At 47.8% G+C, this 20,801-nt stretch overlaps 1 protein-coding gene across 8 annotated transcripts in view; it reads left to right on the top strand.

The window, feature by feature from the left end:
• Positions 1-20,801, top strand: part of LOC138747011 (electroneutral sodium bicarbonate exchanger 1-like) — a 243,218-nt gene that overhangs the window by 24,843 nt on the left and 197,574 nt on the right. The window contains exon 1 of one of the 8 annotated variants that reach the window (XM_069905846.1): positions 20,054-20,210. The exons of the other annotated variants lie outside the window; for them this stretch is intronic. Within the exon in view, the coding sequence (XP_069761947.1) occupies positions 20,190-20,210 (21 nt within the window). The 5' untranslated portion in view covers positions 20,054-20,189. Of the gene's footprint in view, positions 1-20,053; positions 20,211-20,801 lie in introns of those variants that run through there. 8 annotated transcript variants of the gene reach the window in all.

The following is a 20,801-nucleotide window of genomic DNA, read 5'->3' as shown; positions in this document are numbered from 1 at the left end:
GAATAACCAGAGTACGAGCAAGGTCCCGGTCGGGGGAGGTGAAGAAGCTGCTACTGGCGCCCCGGCAACCTACTACAAGTGTGCCATCCTTGCCTCGCTTTGGCAGTTGGGACCAGTCCAGGCATTGTTAAGTATGATTAGGGAGGGCTTGCATATTGTAGTTTGAAATCTGCTTAAGACTTTGTAATAAAGATTTGTGTAAACTGAAGTGCTCTCAGTGTGTGTCTCTGTTTTCTTTCAGTAGCTCAAACACTGACCAATCTAAAATGAACAAAGTGAGAGGTACAAGTTTACCCAGAACAAGGTGTTAGAGAAATTTAAATTCGGCCCTTTTTTTAAGTGGTTGGGTTAAGGCTTTGTATACAAACCCGATGGCTAAGGTGGTGACAAATGGACAGATTTCTTTACCATTTAAATTGACCCATTCAACTCGACAGGGCTGGCCATTGTCACCAGCCTTATTTGCATTGGTTATTGAACCGTTAGCTCAAGCTATTAGACAAAATGAAGAAATTAGAGGGATGCGGTTTAAGAATGAAGAATATAAAATTAATTTATTTGCAAATGACGTGTTGATATATTTAACAAAACCGGAACGTTCATTGAAATAATTGCAAGAATGCTTGTTGAAATTTGGAGAATTATCGGGATATAAAGTAATTTGGACAAAAGTAAAATTTTACCTGTTGGAGTGGGAGATTATTTTGAATTTAAAACAATTACAAAATTAAGGTGGACAAGTAAAATTAAATATTTAAGTGTGTTTATGGATACTAATTATCAATCATTATATCAATTAAATTATTTACCTATATTAAGATGGATTAAAGCAGATTTGATTAAGTGGAAAGATCTTCCATTAACTTTGATTGGTCAGGTTAATTGTATTAAAATGAATATTTTTCCAAGAATTCAATATTTATTTCAGTCACTACCTTGTTTACTTTCTAAGGGTTTTTTCAAGATTTGAATAAAGCAGTGAGAGAGTTTTTATGGAAAGGTAAATTAGCTTGAATGGCACTGCATAGACTTGCATGGAAATATACACTGAGCGGATTACAATTACCACATTTTCAAAATTATTATGAAGCGGCCCAGTTGAAGTTTGTTAGTAGATTGATGGATCTAGATCAGCCTCCTAGCTGGGCTAAAGTGGAGATGGCGTGTATTCCTAGATTTGAAGTACATGAATTTATATTTCGTTGGAACTTAAATTTGTTACAGCAATATGATATGCCGATATTGAAACATTTATTAAAGATTTGGATTAAAACAAAACAAACAGGGTGTTAGGATTGAAAGATAAATGATCAATTTTAACTCCATTATATAATAATCAGCTTATTCCTTTTTCAATGTTTAACAATCATTTAAAGACTTGGGATTCTAAAGGTATAAAGACAATACAAGATCGTTTTGTAGAGGGGAAATTTCTTTCTTTTAATAAATTGAGAGAAAGATTTCATATACCTGTTAATTCTTCGTTTGCGTATTATCAACTTAGAGCTTTGATAAAAGATAATTATTCTAAAGAGATTATTTTACCTACTTTGTCGAGATTTGAATCTTTGATTTCCTCTATACCGAAAAGGGCTATATTTCCAGTTATGTATAATTTGTTACAAGACCGTATGGATAAGTCAGATTGGGAAAAATCTAAACTTAAATGGGAGAGTGATTTAGTGTTTATTTTTCCTGAAGAAGATTGGGCAAGTATGTGTCAAGACAATGTAATTAAATTGACCAATGTGTGCTATGGAATGGTTAAGTATAATTTTTTACATCAATTGTATTTGACCCCGGAAAAGTTTTTAAAAAAAATGGATTTAGTCATTTGGATTCTTGTTTTAGATGTGGTTCATGTATTGGAACATTTTTACATGCTGTATGGAATTGTGTTTAATTCCTTGCCAAAATGATTGAACTTTAAGTAGTTTTGGAGAAATTATATAATTTTATACTACCGTTAGATCCAATGATTTTCTTGTTGGGAAATTTCTATTCGTTAAGGAGAATGGAATTGGATAAAATTCAAATTGCTTTTGTACATTTGGTATTATCAGTAGCGTGTAAATGTGTTGCAAGTACTTGGAAAGATGATACTGAGATTAATATAGCTCATTGGCATAATGAATTGAAAGTATGTGTTATTATGGAAAAAATTACTTACACTTTACATGATAATTCTTCTTTTGTTAGTAAGTGGTCACTGTATTTGAAACATATGCATTTAGATATACTTTGAAATGTTAACATTTAAAAGTCTTTTATTTATATATATATATATATATAATATATATGCGTTGAAGTCGCCCAGGATGACAACCTTGTCGGCTGTAGGGGTGCGTTGGATGAGGTTGCGCAGGTCGGTGTAGAACTTGTCCATTTCTGCTGGTTCCGCCTGGAGGGTTGGAGCATAGACACTGATGAAGGTGATGTGACGCTTGTTTTGAAGGGGGAGTCGCATGGACATGATTCGGTCCGAGAGGCCTGTCGGAAGGTTTTCGAGTTTGGAGGCAATGAAGCTCTTGACCATGAAGCCTACACCAGATAGGCGTCGTTCATCCAAAGGCTTGCCAGACCAGTAGAGTGTGTAGCCCGCGCCGCGTTCTTGGAGGCTACCTACATCTGCCAGGCGGACTTCACTGAGAGCGGCTATGTCGATGTCAAGTCTGAGGAGTTCATGTGCAATGAGGGCAGACCGACGTTCAGGTCGGTGGCTGTCAGCCTTGTCTAGCTTGAGTTTGTGAGCATCTTTTGAGGGGGAGGACGTGGAGGGGGAGGACGTGGAGGGGGAGGACGTGGAGGGGGAGGACGTGGAGGGGGAGGACGTGGAGGGGGAGGACGTGGAGGGGGAGGACGTGGAGGGGAGGACGTGGAGGGGGAGGACGTGGAGGGGAGGACGTGGAGGGGGAGGACGTGGAGGGGGAGGACGTGGAGGGGAGGACGTGGAGGGGGAGGACGTGGAGGGGGAGGACGTGGAGGGGGAGGACGTGGAGGGGGAGGACGTGGAGGGGGAGGACGTGGAGGGGGAGGACGTGGAGGGGGAGGACGTGGAGGGGGAGGACGTGGAGGGGGAGGACGTGGAGGGGGAGGACGTGGAGGGGGAGGACGTGGAGGGGGAGGACGTGGAGGGGGAGGACGTGGAGGGGGAGGACGTGGAGGGGGAGGACGTGGAGGGGGAGGACGTGGAGGGGGAGGACGTGGAGGGGGAGGACGTGGAGGGGGAGGACGTGGAGGGGGAGGACGTGGAGGGGGAGGACGTGGAGGGGGAGGACGTGGAGGGGGAGGACGTGGAGGGGGAGGACGTGGAGGGGGAGGACGTGGAGGGGGAGGACGTGGAGGGGGAGGACGTGGAGGGGGAGGACGTGGAGGGGGAGGACGTGGAGGGGGAGGACGTGGAGGGGGAGGACGTGGAGGGGGGAGGACGTGGAGGGGGAGGACGTGGAGGGGGAGGACGTGGAGGGGGAGGACGTGGAGGGGGAGGACGTGGAGGGGGAGGACGTGGAGGGGGAGGACGTGGAGGGGGAGGACGTGGAGGGGGAGGACGTGGAGGGGGAGGACGTGGAGGGGGAGGACGTGGAGGGGGAGGACGTGGAGGGGGAGGACGTGGAGGGGGAGGACGTGGAGGGGGAGGACGTGGAGGGGGAGGACGTGGAGGGGGAGGACGTGGAGGGGGAGGACGTGGAGGGGGAGGACGTGGAGGGGGAGGACGTGGAGGGGGAGGACGTGGAGGGGGAGGACGTGGAGGGGGAGGACGTGGAGGGGGAGGACGTGGAGGGGGAGGACGTGGAGGGGGAGGACGTGGAGGGGGAGGACGTGGAGGGGGAGGACGTGGAGGGGGAGGACGTGGAGGGGGAGGACGTGGAGGGGGAGGACGTGGAGGGGGAGGACGTGGAGGGGGAGGACGTGGAGGGGGAGGACGTGGAGGGGGAGGACGTGGAGGGGGAGGACGTGGAGGGGGAGGACGTGGAGGGGGAGGACGTGGAGGGGAGGACGTGGAGGGGGAGGACGTGGAGGGGGAGGACGTGGAGGGGGAGGACGTGGAGGGGGAGGACGTGGAGGGGGAGGACGTGGAGGGGGAGGACGTGGAGGGGAGGACGTGGAGGGGAGGACGTGGAGGGGGAGGACGTGGAGGGGGAGGACGTGGAGGGGGAGGACGTGGAGGGGGAGGACGTGGAGGGGGAGGACGTGGAGGGGGAGGACGTGGAGGGGGAGGACGTGGAGGGGGAGGACGTGGAGGGGGAGGACGTGGAGGGGGAGGACGTGGAGGGGGAGGACGTGGAGGGGGAGGACGTGGAGGGGGAGGACGTGGAGGGGGAGGACGTGGAGGGGAGGACGTGGAGGGGGAGGACGTGGAGGGGGAGGACGTGGAGGGGGAGGACGTGGAGGGGGAGGACGTGGAGGGGGAGGACGTGGAGGGGGAGGACGTGGAGGGGGAGGACGTGGAGGGGGAGGACGTGGAGGGGGAGGACGTGGAGGGGGAGGACGTGGAGGGGGAGGACGTGGAGGGGGAGGACGTGGAGGGGGAGGACGTGGAGGGGGAGGACGTGGAGGGGGAGGACGTGGAGGGGGAGGACGTGGAGGGGGAGGACGTGGAGGGGGAGGACGTGGAGGGGGAGGACGTGGAGGGGGAGGACGTGGAGGGGGAGGACGTGGAGGGGGAGGACGTGGAGGGGAGGACGTGGAGGGGGAGGACGTGGAGGGGGAGGACGTGGAGGGGGAGGACGTGGAGGGGGAGGACGTGGAGGGGGAGGACGTGGAGGGGGAGGACGTGGAGGGGGAGGACGTGGAGGGGGAGGACGTGGAGGGGGAGGACGTGGAGGGGGAGGACGTGGAGGGGGAGGACGTGGAGGGGGAGGACGTGGAGGGGGAGGACGTGGAGGGGGAGGACGTGGAGGGGGAGGACGTGGAGGGGGAGGACGTGGAGGGGGAGGACGTGGAGGGGGAGGACGTGGAGGGGGAGGACGTGGAGGGGAGGACGTGGAGGGGGAGGACGTGGAGGGGGAGGACGTGGAGGGGGAGGACGTGGAGGGGGAGACGTGGAGGGGGAGGACGTGGAGGGGGAGGACGTGGAGGGGGAGGACGTGGAGGGGGAGGACGTGGAGGGGGAGGACGTGGAGGGGGAGGACGTGGAGGGGGAGGACGTGGAGGGGAGGACGTGGAGGGGGAGGACGTGGAGGGGGAGGACGTGGAGGGGGAGGACGTGGAGGGGGAGGACGTGGAGGGGGAGGACGTGGAGGGGGAGGACGTGGAGGGGGAGGACGTGGAGGGGGAGGACGTGGAGGGGGAGGACGTGGAGGGGGAGGACGTGGAGGGGGAGGACGTGGAGGGGGAGGACGTGGAGGGGGAGGACGTGGAGGGGGAGGACGTGGAGGGGGAGGACGTGGAGGGGGAGGACGTGGAGGGGGAGGACGTGGAGGGGGAGGACGTGGAGGGGGAGGACGTGGAGGGGGAGGACGTGGAGGGGGAGGACGTGGAGGGGGAGGACGTGGAGGGGGAGGACGTGGAGGGGGAGGACGTGGAGGGGGAGGACGTGGAGGGGGAGGACGTGGAGGGGGAGGACGTGGAGGGGGAGGACGTGGAGGGGAGGACGTGGAGGGGGAGGACGTGGAGGGGGAGGACGTGGAGGGGGAGGACGTGGAGGGGGAGGACGTGGAGGGGGAGGACGTGGAGGGGAGGACGTGGAGGGGAGGACGTGGAGGGGGAGGACGTGGAGGGGAGGACGTGGAGGGGGAGGACGTGGAGGGGGAGGACGTGGAGGGGGAGGACGTGGAGGGGGAGGACGTGGAGGGGGAGGACGTGGAGGGGGAGGACGTGGAGGGGGAGGACGTGGAGGGGAGGACGTGGAGGGGGAGGACGTGGAGGGGGAGGACGTGGAGGGGGAGGACGTGGAGGGGGAGGACGTGGAGGGGGAGGACGTGGAGGGGGAGGACGTGGAGGGGGAGGACGTGGAGGGGGAGGACGTGGAGGGGGAGGACGTGGAGGGGGAGGACGTGGAGGGGGAGGACGTGGAGGGGGAGGACGTGGAGGGGGAGGACGTGGAGGGGGAGGACGTGGAGGGGGAGGACGTGGAGGGGGAGGACGTGGAGGGGGAGGACGTGGAGGGGGAGGACGTGGAGGGGGAGGACGTGGAGGGGGAGGACGTGGAGGGGGAGGACGTGGAGGGGGAGGACGTGGAGGGGGAGGACGTGGAGGGGGAGGACGTGGAGGGGGAGGACGTGGAGGGGGAGGACGTGGAGGGGGAGGACGTGGAGGGGGAGGACGTGGAGGGGGAGGACGTGGAGGGGGAGGACGTGGAGGGGGAGGACGTGGAGGGGGAGGACGTGGAGGGGGAGGACGTGGAGGGGGAGGACGTGGAGGGGGAGGACGTGGAGGGGGAGGACGTGGAGGGGAGGACGTGGAGGGGGAGGACGTGGAGGGGGAGGACGTGGAGGGGGAGGACGTGGAGGGGGAGGACGTGGAGGGGGAGGACGTGGAGGGGGAGGACGTGGAGGGGGAGGACGTGGAGGGGGAGGACGTGGAGGGGGAGGACGTGGAGGGGGAGGACGTGGAGGGGGAGGACGTGGAGGGGGAGGACGTGGAGTGCGCGCAGTACTGGCCCCACCCTTTACACCCATGGTTCGTGTGCCGTGGCCAAGCAAGCTGGGACGTGGCAGCGAGGTCCTTGGGTCGTAGGTTTTATATCGGAGTGGCCTTCTCCTATGCAGGTTTCTTACCCGGGCTGGAGGGGCCTGCCTCCTATGCAGGTTTCTTACCCGGGCTGGAGGGGCCTGCCTCCTATGCAGGTTTCTTACCCGGGCTGGAGGGGCCTGCCTCCTATGCAGGTTTCTTACCCGGGCTGGAGGGGCCTGCCTCCTATGCAGGTTTCTTACCCGGGCTGGAGGGGCCTGCCTCCTATGCAGGTTTCTTACCCGGGCTGGAGGGGCCTGCCTCCTATGCAGGTTTCTTACCCGGGCTGGAGGGGCCTGCCTCCTATGCAGGTTTCTTACCCGGGCTGGAGGGGCCTGCCTCCTCTCCTAGGTCGGTCCATACTGCCCGGACCGGGGCCGAGGCCGCCGCAGCTCACCCTGTGCCTGGACTGGGGCCGCCGCTTCCCACTCTCTGCCCGGATCGGGGCCTCCGCCTGCCTCACTCGACCGAGGCTGGGGCCGCCGTCTCCCCCTTGCTCCTGCCCGTATCGGGGCCGCCGCCGTCTACCCTTCGCCCGGACCGGGGCCGCTGCTGCTCTCCCTGTGCCCGGACTGGGGCCGCCGCCTCCAACATGTAATATTACACAAAATTGCTTTCTGCTTGCTGTGAGGCAGGCAAAGGGTCACCATGAATGTTGCTTGGCACTTCTTACAGTACGAGAGAGAGAAGCAAGAGAGTGTCCCTTCAGCTACTGAGTGCCCGTGGATTTGCCTCCAGAGCCCCCGCAAAGACTCCTGATTGATCCATCGGTAACCCGAGATCCTGGCCAGGAATCCTGGGCAAGCATGGCGTCGGCAAGTGCAACGACAATGGGCGCCTCCTGATGGAGCTCTGCGCAGAACAGCGGCTTGTCATTACAAACACCCTTTTTCAGCAGAGGGACTGCCTTAAGACCACCTGGATGCATCCCCGATCCAAACACTGGCACCTCCTGGACTACATCCTGGTGCGAGAAAGTGACAAACGAGATGTGCTCCACACCAGGGTCATGCCTAGCGCGGAATGCCACACTGACCACCGGCTGGTTCGCTGCAAGCTCAACCTTCACTTCAAGCCAAAGCCCAGGAACAATAAAGCCCCCAGAAAGAGGTTCAATGTTGGAAACCTGCAGTCAGACGAAGCGAGAGGAAACTTCCAGGCAAACCTCAAAGCAAAGCTCGACGATGCAACCCGCCTCACGGACCCGTCCCCTGAAACCCTCTGGGATCAGTTGAAGACTACCATACTGCAATCCACTGAAGAGGTACTGGGCTTCTCCTCCAGGAAAAACAAGGACTGGTTTGACGAAAACAGCCAGGAAATCCAGGAGCTGCTGGCAAAGAAGCGAGCTGCCCACCAGGCTCACCTTACAAAGCCGTCCTGTCCAGAGAAGAAACAAGCCTTCCGTCGCGCATGCAGCCATCTTCAGCGCAAACTCCGGGAGATCCAAAATGAGTGGTGGACTAGCCTCGCCAAACGAACCCAGCTCAGCGCGGACATTGGCAACTTCAGGGGTTTCTACGAGGCTCTAAAGGCTGTGTACGGCCCCTCACCCCAAGTCCAAAGCCCGCTGCGCAGCTCAGACGGCAAAGTCCTCCTCAGCGACAAGATCTCCATCCTCAACCGATGGTCAGAACACTTCCAATCTCTTTTCAGTGCCAACCGCTCAGTCCAAGATTCCGCCCTGCTCCAGCTCCCTCAACAGCCCCTAAGGCTAGAGCTGGATGAGGTTCCCACCCTGGATGAGACATATAAGGCAATCGAACAACTGAAAAGTGGCAAAGCAGCAGGTATGGATGGAATCCCCCCAGAAGTCTGGAAGGCTGGCGGCAAAACTCTGCATGCCAAACTGCATGAGTTTTTCAAGCTTTGTTGGGACCAAGGTAAACTGCCTCAGGATCTTCGTGATGCCACCATCATCACCCTGTACAAAAACAAAGGCGAGAAATCAGACTTCTCAAACTACAGGGGAATCACGTTGCTCTCCATTGCAGGCAAAACCTTCGCTAGGATTCTACTAAATAGAATAATACCTAGTGTCGCCGAGAATATTCTCCCAGAATCACAGTGCGGCTTTCGCGCAAACAGAGGAACTACTGACATGGTCTTTGCCCTCAGACAGCTCCAAGAAAAGTGCAGAGAACAAAACAAAGGACTCTACATCACCTTTGTTGACCTCACCAAAGCCTTCGACACCGTGAGCAGGAAAGGGCTTTGGCAAATACTAGAGCGCATCGGATGTCCCCCAAAGTTCCTCAACATGATTATCCAACTGCACGAAAACCAACAAGGTCGGGTCAGATACAGCAATGAGCTCTCTGAACCCTTCTCCATTAACAATGGCGTGAAGCAAGGCTGTGTTCTCGCACCAACCCTCTTTTCAATCTTCTTCAGCATGATGCTGAACTAAGCCATGAAAGACCCCAACAATGAAGACGCTGTTTACATCCGGTACCGCACAGATGGCAGTCTCTTCAATCTGAGGCGCCTGCAAGCTCACACCAAGACACAAGAGAAACTTGTCCGTGAACTACTCTTTGCAGACGATGCCGCTTTAGTTGCCCATTCAGAGCCAGCTCTTCACCGCTTGACGTCCTGCTTTGCGGAAACTGCCAAAATGTTTGGCCTGGAAGTCAGCCTGAAGAAAACTGAGGTCCTCCATCAGCCAGCTCCCCACCATGATTACCAGCCCCCCCACATCTCCATCGGGCACACAAAACTCAAAACGGTCAGCCAGTTTACCTATCTCGGCTGTACCATTTCATCAGATGCAAGGATCGACAATGAGATAGACAACAGACTCGCCAAGGCAAATAGCGCCTTTGGAAGACTACACAAAAGAGTCTGGAAAAACAACCAACTGAAAAACCTCACAAAGATAAGCGTATACAGAGCCGTTGTCATACCCACACTCCTGTTCGGCTCCGAATCATGGGTCCTCTACCGGCACCACCTACGGCTCCTAGAACGCTTCCACCAGCGTTGTCTCCGCTCCATCCTCAACATCCATTGGAGCGCTTACATCCCTAACATCGAAGTACTCGAGATGGCAGAGGTCGACAGCATCGAGTCCACGCTGCTGAAGATCCAGCTGCGATGGATGGGTCACGTCTCCAGAATGGAGGACCATCGCCTTCCCAAGATCGTGTTATATGGCGAGCTCTCTACTGGCCACCGTGACAGAGGTGCACCAAAGAAAAGGTACAAGGACTGCCTAAAGAAATCTCTTGGTGCCTGCCACATTGACCACCGCCAGTGGGCTGATAACGCCTCAAACCATGCATCTTGGCGCCTCACAGTTTGGCGGGCAACAACCTCCTTTGAAGAAGACCGCAGAGCCCACCTCACTGACAAAAGGCTAAGGAGGAAAAACCCAACACCCAACCCCAACCAACCAATTTTCCCCTGCAACCGCTGCAATCGTGTCTGCCTGTCCCGCATCGGACTTGTCAGCCACAAACGAGCCTGCAGCTGACGTGGACTTTTTACCCCCTCCATAAAGCTTCGTCCGCGAAGCCAAGCCAAAGAAGAATATATATATATAAATGTGTGTATATATATATATATATATATATATATATATAAATGTGTATATATATATATATATATATATAAATGTGTATATATATATATATATATAAATGTGTATATATATATATATATATAAATGTGTATATATATATATATATATATATAAATGTGTATATATATATATATATATAAATGTGTATATATATATATATATAAATGTGTATATATATATATATATATAAATGTGTATATATATATATATATAAATGTGTATATATATATATATATATATAAATGTGTATATATATATATAAAAAAATTATATATATAAAATATTATATATATCTATATATATATAATCTTCTTTGGCTTGGCTTCGCGGACGAAGCTTTATGGAGGGGGTAAAAGGTCCACGTCAGCTGCAGGCTCGTTTGTGGCTGACAAGTCCGATGCGGGACAGGCAGACACGATTGCAGCGGTTGCAGGGGAAAATTGGTTGGTTGGGGTTGGGTGTTGGGTTTTTCCTCCTTTGCCTTTTCTCAGTGAGGTGGGCTCTGCGGTCTTCTTCAAAGGAGGTTGCTGCCCGCCAAACTGTGAGGCGCCAAGATGCACGGTTTGAGGCGTTATCAGCCCACTGGCGGTGGTCAATGTGTCAGGCACCAAGAGATTTCTTTAGGCAGTCCTTGTACCTTTTCTTTGGTGCACCTCTGTCACGGTGGCCAGTGGAGAGCTCGCCATATAACACGATCTTGGGAAGGCGATGGTCCTCCATTCTGGAGACGTGACCCATCCAGCGCAGCTGGATCTTCAGCAGCGTGGACTCGATGCTGTCGACGTCTGCCATCTCGAGTACAAATATATTTTTATCTATATATTTTTATCTATATATTTTTATCTATATATTTTTATCTATATATTTTTATCTATATATTTTTATCTATATATTTTTATCTATATATTTTTATCTATATATTTTTATCTATATATTTTTATCTATATATTTTTATCTATATATTTTTATCTATATATTTTTATCTATATATTTTTATCTATATATTTTTAGCTATATATTTTTATCTATATATTTTTAGCTATATATTTTTAGCTATATATTTTTAGCTATATATTTTTAGCTATATATTTTTAGCTATATATTTTTAGCTATATATTTTTAGCTATATATTTTTAGCTATATATTTTTAGCTATATATTTTTATCTATATATATATATATTTATATCTATGGAGAGATAGCTATGGAGAGATAGCTATGGAGAGATAGCTATAATTAATATTTTCTTTTTTTTTGCTCCCCTTAAGGGAGCTGTCTGTTTCATCCAATGATTTTCTTGTTGGGAAATTTCTATTCGTTAAGGAGAATGGGATTGGATAAAATTCAAATTGCTTTTGTACATTTGGTATTATCAGTAGCGTGTAAATGTGTTGCAAGTACTTGGAAAGATGATACTGAGATTAATATAGCTCATTGGCATAATGAATTGAAAGTATGTGTTATTATGGAAAAAATTACTTACACTTTACATGATAATTCTTCTTCTTTTGTTAGTAAGTGGTCACTGTATTTGAAACATATGCATTTAGATATACTTTGAAATGTTAACATTTAAAAATCTTTTATTTATATATATATAATATATATATAATATTTTATATATATATATATATTTTATATATATAATTTATATATAATATTTTATATATCTTTGGCTTGGCTTCGCAGACGAAGATTTATGGAGGGGGGTAAAAAGTCCACGTCAGCTGCAGGCTCGTTTGTGGCTGACAAGTCCGATGCGGGACAGGCAGACACGATTGCAGCGGTTGCAAGGGAAAATTGGTTGGTTGGGGTTGATGTTGGGTTTTTCCTCCTTTGCCTTTTGTCAGTGAGGTGGGCTCTGCGGTCTTCTTCAAAGGAGGTTGCTGCCCGCCAAAATGTGAGGCGCCAAGATGCACGGTTTGAGGCGTTATCAGCCCACTGGCGGTGGTCAATGTGGTAGGCACCAAGAGATTTCTTTAGGCAGTCCTTGTACCTTTTCTTTGGTGCACCTCTGTCACGGTGGCCGGTGGAGAGCTCGCCATATAACACGATCTTGGGAAGGCGATGGTCCTCCATTCTGGAGACGTGACCCATCCAGCGCAGCTGGATCTTCAGCAGCGTGGACTCGATGCTGTCGACCTCTGCCATCTCGAGTACTTCGACGTTAGGGGTGTAAGCGCTCCAATGGATGTTGAGGATGGAGCGGAGACAACGCTGGTGGAAGCGTTCTAGGAGCCGTAGGTGGTGCCGGTAGAGGACCCATGATTCGGAGCCGAACAGGAGTGTGGGTATGACAACGGCTCTGTATACGCTTATCTTTGTGAGGTTTTTCAGTTGGTTGTTTTTCCAGACTCTTTTGTGTAGTCTTCCAAAGGCGCTATTTGCCTTGGCGAGTCTGTTGTCTATCTCATTGTCGATCCTTGCATCTGATGAAATGGTGCAGCCGAGATAGGTAAACTGGTTGACCGTTTTGAGTTTTGTTTGCCCGATGGAGATGTGGGGGGGCTGGTAGTCATGGCGGGGAGCTGGCTGATGGAGGACCTCAGTTTTCTTCAGGCTGACTTCCAGGCCAAAAAAAAATATTTTATATATATATATATTTTATATATATAATTTATATATATATTTATATATATATTTATATATATTTATATCTATATATATATATTTATATTTATATTTATATCTATATTTATATTTATATCTATATTTATATTTATATCTATCTATATATTTATATCTATCTATATATTTATATCTATCTATATATTTATATCTATCTATATATTTATATCTATCTATATATTTATATCTATATATAGATTTATATATCTATATATATTTATATATAGATATATCTATATATATAATTAATATTTTCTTTTTTTTTGCTCCCCTTAAGGGAGCTGGCTGTAAGGGTGGGAGGGCGGGATGGGTATTAATGAAAAATTTTCTTTGACTATACTGTATGTTATGTTTCTGTTTTCCTTTAAATAAAGTTTTTTTTAAAAAAAAAAGAGAATCGTGCAGAGGCCAACAAATTGAGCTGGTGAGCAAAAGTTTGACAGATGCATTATAATGTGGATAAATATAATTATCCACTTCAGTGCTGAGGTGGGGTGGTTGAGGGGGAAAACAAAAGTGATGTATAAAGGGGTCTCTCTATTTTTGTACTCCAGTCAATGAAAGCCAACATACAGATGCAACAAGTATTTAACAAAGCAAGTATACAATTAAACAAGGCTTGGTAAGATCGCACCAAACCTGTAGGTTTGGTTTCCTTGTCTTCGAAGGGATACACTTAGCATGGAGAGAAACCAGTGAAATTTCATCAGAGCTTTCACTGCTTTGTTTTTTGCTCCTGACTACAGTATCTTCATGCACTCACCTGTCTCCAAATGCAGCTGATGGCCACGTAACAGATTTGGTTTGGAAAATGGCAAATAATCTCTTAAATAACCCCATGCCATGAAGTAGTGTCTGAGGTGCTATCATTTGAGAGAATAACATCCCGTAGGAATGCATATTTACTTGTAGCATGGGATTCAAGGGGTGTTGTGTTATGGAAAATTGCCGTATGGCTGGCTTCTAGGAGCTCAACCCCCCTGTTATGAGGGTTGCCTGAAATTTGTTGGAGTCCTGAATGGTGATGATTATTCTTACTCTGCTCTCTTCTCCTTTTATTCTCCTCCCTGACCAATCCCTAATTTCGTATCATCCACAAATTTAGAATTTTTTTTGTATTCCTGAGTTATAATTGTAAATGTAAATTATGAACAGTAGTGGTGCCATCATTGCCCACCTACCTTCCACTATTGAAGCAACCTGACAATCCATTCTACTAGTTGCACCCAATACTGTGTTCTCTGATCTTTGGTCGCATATCCTGAAACATTTTTATTAAAGTCAAGATATTACATTTACTGCATTAGCATTGTTTGCTTCTTATCTCCAAGAAATTCAATGATTGGTTAACCAAGATTTTATTTTTGAAGTACTGTACGTGTATATTGTCTTTTCACATTCCTAATGTTTCTGAATGTTTTTTCTCTTACTTTTAATGGAGGTTCTATTATATTTTCCTGTCACAAGGGTTAAGCTGACTTGTCTATAATTTTATGGGTGTATTCTATGCCCCTTTTAACTATGGGTATCCACCAATAATCTCACTGGAGCTTTCTCTGAAGAATTATTGTGTAGTAAATGTCTGTGTTTTCTCTTCCCCACATTCTCTCAGTAGGTGAATGTAATTCCATCCAGGCCTGGTGCTTTATTCTGAATTTGACTAGTAGATTGCAGTATGAGGACAAAAGTGGTTGCATTGAGATGGACTTCAATTACATCAGTTTGGGGACATTGTCTTGACAAATGCATCTTTAAACAAAATATGAGAGTGGGTGTTCTTGTGACAAAAAGGTTATAAATGTAAAGGAAATGTTTAGGTCATAGAACAAAATAGCATTTTGAGTGAGTAATTGCAGTGGGATAGAAGAGACAGAGTTTAAAAGCAATAGTGCATTAGTAAACATAGCCAATTCAACGAAAAACAGCAAACACTAAAACTAATGGTGTTTTTATCTTGATTTATGAAACTGGCTCAGAGGCAAATGGGTTTGACTCAATAGCTTTCACTGAGAAGTTGCAAGGTGACCAAGAAGTTAGATGTTTGGCATTTAGAAAAGGTAGACAAAGTGACATAGATGATGTGGGAAGCTCAGATCATATGGGATAAATGAAGGCACTGGTGAAGAATGATAGTCATCCAGAAGAATGATTATTGGAATCTGTATGGACAGAGATGAGATAAAATGGGATAAAAATACTGAAAGAAGCAATACGATTGGGGAACACATCAATCAAATGAATAACATTGGTGTCCAAGGTAAAACAATTGCTATGGAGGACTTTACCCCCACATAGACCTGAAGAGGGTGGTGAATTGCTGGATTTCTCTACTCTGGAGGATTATGGTGGCTCGATCATTGGAGGTGATGTTGAGGACAAGGGCTTCTCTGTCCCAGTTGTATACCAGAAAGCCACCACCTCTGTGTAGTGTCCAGCCACTGGGATAAGATGCATCCAGGAATTTATGATGGAGAAATTTGGTACATTATCTGGTGTGTATGATTCTGAGGCTGACTCTCAGGGCATTGTTTAATTGGTCATTTGGGCAGGTACTTGGACACGAAGAGCCTTGAGGGACATGAGCCTAAATGGGATTAGTGTGGATAGGCATCATGATTGGGATGGGTGAGGTGTGCTAAAAGAGTCCATTTCTGTTTTATAAGGCTATGGCTTAATCTCAATATTTAGTATGAGGAGATTTCTACTTGTCTAGTCCTGGTTGGTGGACAGAATTGAACAAGTTGATAATGGACAACCAATGGAAGGGTCAAGACAGATAGTGATGAGGTAGAGTTAATATTGTCAGTAAATGTGTAGGTTAATTCTTTTACATGATCTGGTTGTTGATGTGGAGAAGGAGGTCCAAGGATAGTGATAATTGGATGCATTTAAGAGGAAAAGCAACTGTAGACTTTTCTATGGCTATGACTGGATTGATAAAAATGGAGTTTGATGTGTGAACAATCAACAATATAATTGAACACTGGTCAGGAAAGGATGTCAGCAGTTTCATGGCAATCATGTTGAGGGAACAGGATCTAGATAGTGGAAGTATATTTAATTTCAGTTGTCAAAAAGCAATTGGGAAAAATACTTGAATGAAAAAAAATTGGACTATGGAAATAATATGAGGTATGAGATAATTTATTTTAATTGAAAGCCAATATGGGCACTACAGGCTTAATGATGACCACCTATGATGTAATGATTCTTTGATACTTGATTAATTATCTTGGAGAGGAAATGAAGACCTAGAGAAAGAAGCGTGTTCAAGGCTTGGGTTGTAGGTGTTGGTGGAGCCATCTAAATATTTGCTTAGATAGCTGGGAAGCATGCTCTGTATTATTACATGACAATAAATGAATCTTGATCTTGAAGGCAAGTGTCAAAGGCAGTTGACCATGGCATCCAGTTTTGTGATGTTTAGAGTTTTTCTTGCTTGTTTGAGGCCCCTGCCTTTACTGCTGCTGAAACCTTCATCCTCATCTACTTCATTTGATCAGACTATCTTTTGATTTGGTGTCAAATTCTGTTAGTTAATATCTTAGGATTTTTTATTTTTGATACTTTGAAGATACTACAGTCCTCATTATTGCCACTGCTTGTGTTGTATATTATCTTCTTTCAGCTTTAGAAGAATGAAGAGAAAAACAAATCGCTTGTGTTGAATCCATTGAGCTTGGGAGTTGTTTGTCAAAAACTGCTCACTGGCACCTGAGCTTCCTCTCCAATCTTTACAATTCTGTCCACGTGCTTTCTGTAATTTGAAAGTGTGAAACGTGGGATGCTTCCCACATGCATTTGTTGGTGGTGATGTTTTAAATTCAGGCTTTTTAATGTTATTGATTCTTTTGAATGGTGAATATCCTTTGTATTTTCAATGGATAACTATTTCTCTGACTCACTTCTGTATGTTAGGCGTATGTCAGGAACATTTTAAAAAATCTCAATATTCCTTATAATGCCAGTGATTGCGTAATGGAATTAAATGAGAGTACCCACAGAATTCTTTTGTAGCCTTTCTAAAATGAATTTTGGGAAGCTAACCTGTGTATATTTGCTATGTTGGATGCATATTTCAACTGTTGCAGTTGTTGTGAATGCCAGTTTTTAAAGTGGTTTTTCACTTTCTTTGCTGTCTGTATCCCAAAGGTGCCAATGAATGGCAGACATGACACTACAGGCACTCAAAGGTCAGAAATAGCCATAGAAGCATTTGGAGATGTATTGCTCTTTTAATGCCAGAATTTTAAAGTATGAAATAAAATAAAAACCCCATTATCCAGAACTCAACCGGTAGCCTCAAGCAACCTACTAAAAAAAATCATGGAAAATAAATACCGTAGGTTAAAAAAGAAAGTTTAAAATTGCCCCCCCCCACCCCAGCTGTCAGTTTGCCCACCCATGCAACACAATCTCAAGCAACCAGCAAATTCACTTATCCGGCATCTAGCAATCCCCATAGGCGCCAGATATCAGGGGATACTGTACATTGTTTTTGAAGAGATGGCATTCTTGTCTCTTGGGTTTTAATTCTGACTTCAGAGACTTGAGCACTTAACCTAGGTTGTCTCCTCTGTGCAATGCTGAGGAGGAGTGCTGATTATCTGAATTGTTGGCCTTTAGATAAGATATTAAACAAAAACCTATCTATTCAAACTTTTGTAGAGGATCCCAATGGAGGAAGAGCAAGTGCCTCGGTCACATCCTTCACTGACAAATACAGCCACATTTTTGCCGAGTTCTCGTCAATCCTCAGGCCCCAATTTACATCCACCATGCCGAAGCATGGCGTCCAACACCATGGCCACCCCTCCATGCACGTGCCTAACAGCTATCTCCAGATGAGCTGCACCTGGCAAACCATGCTCAAGCACATGGAGGAACTGGGCATCGTCCACAGATCTGACAGCCCCTGGGCCTCACCGTTACATGTGGTCCCAAAGGCCTCTGGCAGTTGACGGCCATGCAGGGACTGCAAGCGCCTCAACGACGCCACCACTCCAGATCACTATCCCGTCCCCCACATCCAGAATTTCACCACCTACCATGGTGCTCGAATCTTCTCCAAAGTCAACCTGATGCGTGGTTACCACCAGATCTACGTACACCCCAACGACGTCAAGAAGACAGCCATAATTACTCCTTTTGACCTCTTCGAGTTCCTGCGCCTGCCCTTCGACTTCAAGAATGCGGCACACAGTAAAAGGCCTGCAGGAATTCATGGGCATGGTCAATATTTACAACTGTTTCATCCCAGCAGTCACCAGCATCATCTGCCCGCTCTTGACCATGATGGCTGCAATGAAGAAGGACCTAGCATGGGATGACGAGGCCGCAGCAGCTTTCCAACAAACCAAAAATGCCCTAGCCAATCCCATCTTGCTGGTACACCCAAGGACAGATGTCCCCACTGCCATAACTGTCGACGCTTCAAGCACCATGATTGGGGGAGTACTTGAACAGCTCATGGATGGCCACTGGAGACCCCTGGCATTTTTCAGCTGACACTTACGACCACCAGAGCTGAAATACAGAGCTTTTGACAGGGAGCTGCCAGCATTTTACCTCTCAGTGTGGCATTTCTGATATTTCCTGGAGGGGAGGCCATTCATGGTCTTCACAGACCATAAGCCTTTTACTTTTGCGTTTTTCAAAGTTTCCGAATACTGGTTAGCCCATCAGCAGTGCCACCTTGCCTACATCTCCAAGTTCACAACGAACATCCATCACCTCTCAGGGAGAGACAATGTAGTGGTGGACGCCCTTTCAAGGCTCGTGTTTCAAATGTTGTCACCAGGCCTTGATTACTTGGAGCTTGCACAGGCCCAACAGGCAGATGCTGAGGCTAGTGCTTTCCGCACCACCATCAACAGCTTGCAATTGCAGGACATACAACTAGATCAAGGTGACAGGACACTACTCTGCCACGGGCCAACCCCGACCCATAATCCCTGCTCCGCGAAGGAGTGCATTCCCACCCTTTCAATAAAACCAGTCTTCATGGTTTCCTCTCATTTCATATGGCATGGCTTGTGAAAACAGGTCAGTAAATGGGCATGGATGTACACGCACTGTCAGACGGCCAATGTCCACAGGCAGACTAAAGCACCCATCCAGCAGTTTGATACGCTGACCCGCAGGTTCGCCCATATAAACGTCGACATCATGGGCCCCTTACCAGTATCCCGGGGCTACTGTAATCTCCTCACCATTGTCGACTGGTTTACCAGATGGCCGGAGGCTGTCCCTGTCACTGAAACCACAGCCAACTCCTGCATCAGAGCCCTGCTGTGGATATTCCATTTCAGCATTCCAGTGCATTTAACCACAGACCGAGGTGCCCAGTTCACTTCAGCCCTTTGGTCAGAATTAGCCAGTCTACTTGGCACACAGCTACACCACAGCCAACTACCCCCAATCCAATGGCCTGGCTGAACACTTTCACGTGCATCTCAAATCAGCCCTCATGGTAAGGTTGACGAGCCCCAACTGGGTGGATGAGCTACCCTGGGTCCTCCTTGGGATCCGCACAGCCCCGAAGGAAGTCCTTCAGGTGTCATCGGCTGAGATGGTGTATGGTGCACCCATAACAGTTCCTGCTGACCACACATCATGACCTCGAAGGCACTGAAGTGCTACAACGACTCCACGAAAGAATGGGCAACCTTGCACCAAAACCACTGGTCCACTAAGAACAAAACCCCTCCCTCTTACCCAAAGACTTATCCAAGGTAATCTGCAACAACAGCTCTACATTCACTTTGGACATTGGGAGGTAAGGAAGAACTTTTCACCATTGACTGTTTGAAACTGGCATACCTGGACTTTAGCCATGAGGTTTCACACCAGCTGGCCAAGCACAGGGGTAGACCCCCTAAACTGAGGACTGTGCAAACTTTGAACAAAACCGACACTAGCACCAGTTCTGGGGGGGGGGGGGGTGTTGTGTGGCAGCACACACAGTTGATGCTCGGGTGAACCAACTCCGTGTGTTATGCACGTGTCAGCAGAGCAGCTACAGCAAAGATGACACCGCACAGTTTGCCTTTTCCGACAGGCTCAGGGCTCGCACGTGCGCAGGTAGCGCGTTTGCATCACGATGACGTGGTTTCCGGCGCATGGGGGCGGCATTTTTGAAGGCCTTAAAACTGTAGCGCGCGAGACTTAAAAAAAACCTCACGAGTTTTAACGAGTCCACCAACTGCTGGTCTTGTTTGTTCATTTATTTAGCTTGCTCGTGGACCTTTTATCAAGACTGACTAAAATTTACGGCATCTGCAGCTGTTGTGTTTCTCTACAATATAATGACATTGGTTCAGAGTAAAGTAGGTGATTATAAATTATTGTGAGCAAATCCTTCATACTGTTTATTTCTCCTGCTAGTTAGAAATGATTATTCTCCAGTTCCAAGTCTAATACTAATGCATTCTATATTATCTAGCAACTTTTCATGGACAGTTGAAATAAAACAATACAAATTTAAAATTGGCTTATTCACTAAATCTGAAGTATTTAGTTGGTTTGTTTACATTTGTTATCTGTTTACAGTTCTTTATTTGTTTACATGTATATGCTGTGTACAGTTTTTTTTGCTCTACTGATAAGTGGTAATTCTGCTTCGCCTTCAGAAAAAGAATCTCAAAGTAGTATGTGATGTCATGTATGTACTTTGACAATAAATCTGAAAAGAATGAGAGTAATTACGTACACGCAATAAGTAATATTTGAAAGTCAGTGTTATATGAGCATGGAGACTGATCTCGGGTAAAATTAGATCTTGTGTATTCTGAGCTTTCACTTTGAAATTGACATGTGGAATAGAAGCACATTTCTAGAACAAAGAATTGAGACTCTCCAAAGTAAAGGTTAAGTAGACATGTTCTCTGTGGTGAAAGTAGTGAATAATCACCCATGAA

This window comes from Narcine bancroftii, chromosome 12, assembly GCF_036971445.1.
Source record: "Narcine bancroftii isolate sNarBan1 chromosome 12, sNarBan1.hap1, whole genome shotgun sequence".
In the NCBI taxonomy this organism is placed as follows: Eukaryota; Metazoa; Chordata; class Chondrichthyes; order Torpediniformes; family Narcinidae; genus Narcine; species Narcine bancroftii.
This window is presented reverse-complemented; position numbering and strand designations above follow the sequence as displayed.